The 3,641-nt window shown below is 33.0% G+C and overlaps 1 protein-coding gene across 1 annotated transcript; it reads left to right on the top strand.

Moving 5' to 3' along the window:
- Positions 1–509: 509 nt before the first annotated feature.
- LOC127080607 (uncharacterized) lies at positions 510–1,228 on the top strand. Its single transcript, XM_051020923.1, has 2 exons — positions 510–728; positions 1,004–1,228. The coding sequence occupies exons 1-2, from the start codon at positions 510–512 to the stop codon at positions 1,226–1,228; spliced, it is 444 nt and encodes a 147-aa protein (XP_050876880.1).
- The last annotated feature ends 2,413 nt before the right edge of the window (positions 1,229–3,641 follow it).

Raw genomic sequence — 3,641 nt, 5'->3', positions numbered from 1 at the left:
CTGCTGTCTGCAAATTTGGTTTCAATTTAGAAGATCACAACGCAACAAATATGGAAAAGGGACATTTTAGACCATTGTCCTATTTGGCTGAAATCTAATTTTGAGAATTAGGGTCCCGAACCATTCAGATTTAATAAATGTTGGATTAAACATGAGGAGTATGAGGAGTTTATTTCCAAGGAATGGAAGAATTTTATGGCTGAAAGGAGGGGAGATTCCAGACTTAAAGAGAAATTGAAGTTAATGAAGGAGAAGCTTAAATGGTGGAATAAATTGGTTTTCATATGGATTGATTTAAACATGGAGGTTGCTATTAATTATTTGAACGATTTTGATAGCTCACTTGTTCAGAATCAGGGAGGCATTATCCTAAATTTAGTCGAAGGAAGAGTAAAGGCGACAAAAGAATTTTGGAGAAACTTGGCACTAAAGGAAAGTTTATTGAGGCAGAAATCTGGCCAATTGTGGATTAGGGATGGGGATGATAATACCATATTTTTCATAAATCTATGAAGGATAGATTTAGGAGGAATGTCATCAATATTTTTTATTCTTCAAGCGGCAGAGTAGAAGGTGTGATAGAGGTTAAGGAATCTGTGAAGTGTCATTTTGAGAACTTCTTCAAAGAAGCCAATTTCTTAAGACCTATCCCAGATGGTATCTCTCGCTTATCAGAAGAAGATAATAGTAGTTTGGAAGAATCGTTTAGTGAGAGTGAGATTAAGGAGGTAGTGTGAAGCTGCGACGAGAGTAAGGTGTGGGCCCTGGAGGTTTTACTTTTGATTTTCTGAAGTAGAACTGGAAGGTGATCAAAGAAGACATGTTCTATTTTGTGAAAGACTTTCACTTTGAGGCCAGGCTAACTAAGGCATGTACTTCTTCCTTTCTTACTTGGATTCCCAAAGTTAACAATCCTCAATCTTTTTCGGAATATAGGTTCATCTGTCTTGTAAGGTGTCTATACAAAATACTTGCAAAATTGTTGGCTCTTTGTTTGAAAAAGGTGATTGATAAAAGTATTTCTAATAACCAAACAACTTTTGTCCCAGGGAGAAATATTTTGGATGGGGTTCTTTTGGTACATGAGGTATTTGATTTTGCTAAGAGGGAAAAACTGATTTATTTAGTTCTTAAGGTTGATTACAAGAAGGCTTACGATAGCGTGAGCTGGAATTACTTGAGATTCTGTTTTGATAAGTTGGGATTTGGAAACAAATGGAAAAATTGAATAGAGGCGTGCATTTTCAACATTTCCAAGTCGGTTTTGGTCAACGGAAGTGCAACAAAGGAATTTAGGGTGGAGAAGGGATTGAGGCAGGGTGATCTATTATCCCCGTTTTTGTTTATTATAACGATGGAGGGGCTGACTGGATTGGCGAATAAGGATGTGGATGTAGGATAATACTCTGGTTTTTGATTTAATGAGGATATTTATATTGATATTTTACAATTTGGGGATGATAAAATAATTAATGGATGTGGATGAAAGGAGAACCTTTGGGGCTTAAAAGCCATTTTGAGATTCGAAATGGTTTCCGAATTGAAGGTGAAATTTTTCAAAAGAAAAATTTATGGGATGAATTTGGATGAGAGGAGTATGAACGCAACCACTGATTTCTTATCTTGTTGTGAAAAACCACACCCCTTTTAAATTCTTAGGAGTTAAAGTTAGTGATAGCCCGAAAATAATGCATATGTGGAAAGACGTTATCAACAACATCGCGGTTAGATTGGAAACATGGAAAAATAGACTGTTATCTTTAGGTGGGAAGGTTGTGTTGATTAACATTGTGCTGAATTCTATTCCGATTTATTCGTTATATTTCTATAAGGCTTATACCATGGTTTTGAAGGAAATTAGAAGGTTGCAAGCTAAATTCTTTTGTGGAGGATCAGAAGGTAAGAAACCTATTCATCAAGTAAGTTGGGAGGTGGTTTGAAAATCAAAAGATCAGGGGGTTTAGATATCAAAAACCTTGAGGTTTTCAACAAGGATTTGTTACTTAAATGGAAATGGAGGGTTGTGAAAGAGAAGGATGCTTTATGGAGTGGGATTTTAAGATATAAATATTCTAATCATATTCTGAAGTTATTCTCAGATGACAGTAATACGATAATGATAAACGAGTATTTGGTGGAGGGATTTGTTAAGGGTGGATATTGTAGATGGTGTGCTGTAGAATTTCTTTTCTAACAATATTTTATGAAAGTTGAAGAACGAAAGAGAAATATCTTACTGGAACAGCAAATGGATTACAAATCAAATGGTTTACAAGTGCGATGGTTAAGGATTACAGTGTAGCTGATGCGAGTGATTGGTTCAATGGAGATTGGTCATGGAAGAATTTTAACAACAACGACATTGTAGATGCTGTTGCTGCCAGTCAGATGGATAAGGTGATGTTGACTGACATTCAACCCCTAGAGGAAGAAGACGGCAGATACATTTGACTTGCTGACAAACTCGAACGATACACTATTAAAATTCCTGTTATATTAAGATGATTCCTTGTTCGACGAAGTTATCTTCAGATTTGTTGGCTAGTGTTTTATCATTTGGAAGATGAAGGTTTCATAAAAAATTCACATTTTTGGATTGGGAGTTCTTCTTGATCGATTATCGACTAGAGATCAATTATTTAAGAGAGGTATTCTACATGGAGATAGGGATAAGTGTTGTGTTCTCTGTTTTAAGAAAGATGAAGATTCAAGATATTTATTTCATTTTTGCGAGTTATTAAAGAAGATTTGGTAGACGGTGAGGAAGTGGACGGGGTTTCCTTTTGGAAGTGCTTCTTTTATATTGATACTTTACAATCAAGTGATGAATGAGAATAGTAGAATTTTTTTAATTATTATTTGAATAGCAATAATTTGAAATATTTGATTGATGAGAAATTCAATTTTATTTAAAGAATGAGTGTTTAGCTTTGAAAAATGCTTTTCATTCATTAAACTTATTGGTTGAAAATTGATGGGGGTGGGTGAAACTTCTTCTTTGTGGTGTAACTATTATGATTGAGCCAAATTTCTTTTGTTTTATATTAGGATGAATGTTTAGTGTTTGTGTTTTTGTGGAGGTTTTAAGAACTCTTGTACTCTTGTTTCATCTTTATATAAAAATCATTGCTTATACAAAAAACTAATTTAATGACATTCATAAAAAATAAACATGACAATACCAAAATTAATTAAGAAATGGGTAATGAAGGGTGTTACACTAAGTGTTTACACTTAACTATACAAAACATATTTTTGTTAAATAAATTTAAGAGAACCTTTTAAAACAAAAACTTAACTATTTCTTGTGTTTATTTCTATTACTTTAAAATGCACCATTGTTTTATGGAAAAACATCATAATGTAATTCTTTAAATAATATTCATCATCTAAAACTATATATTTTATTTAACTAAATATGAAAATAAAATTCCTCTTTTATGAACTAATCAATCGACCGGTTTGCCGAATAATTTCTCTTATTAGGTATTTAAATTTGAGTTGTTACTACATAGCTTTTCATCAATTCCAAAGCAAATTATTATAAGTTATGAATTTTCTCATGCTTTCTTGAGAAATTAATGATAAATTGGAATCTGATTTTCACATCAACTATATCCCCGCCATGAAAGGCTATAAAA

Source organism: Lathyrus oleraceus, chromosome 5 (assembly GCF_024323335.1).
Source record: "Lathyrus oleraceus cultivar Zhongwan6 chromosome 5, CAAS_Psat_ZW6_1.0, whole genome shotgun sequence".
Taxonomy (NCBI): domain Eukaryota; kingdom Viridiplantae; phylum Streptophyta; class Magnoliopsida; order Fabales; family Fabaceae; genus Lathyrus; species Lathyrus oleraceus.
This window is presented reverse-complemented; position numbering and strand designations above follow the sequence as displayed.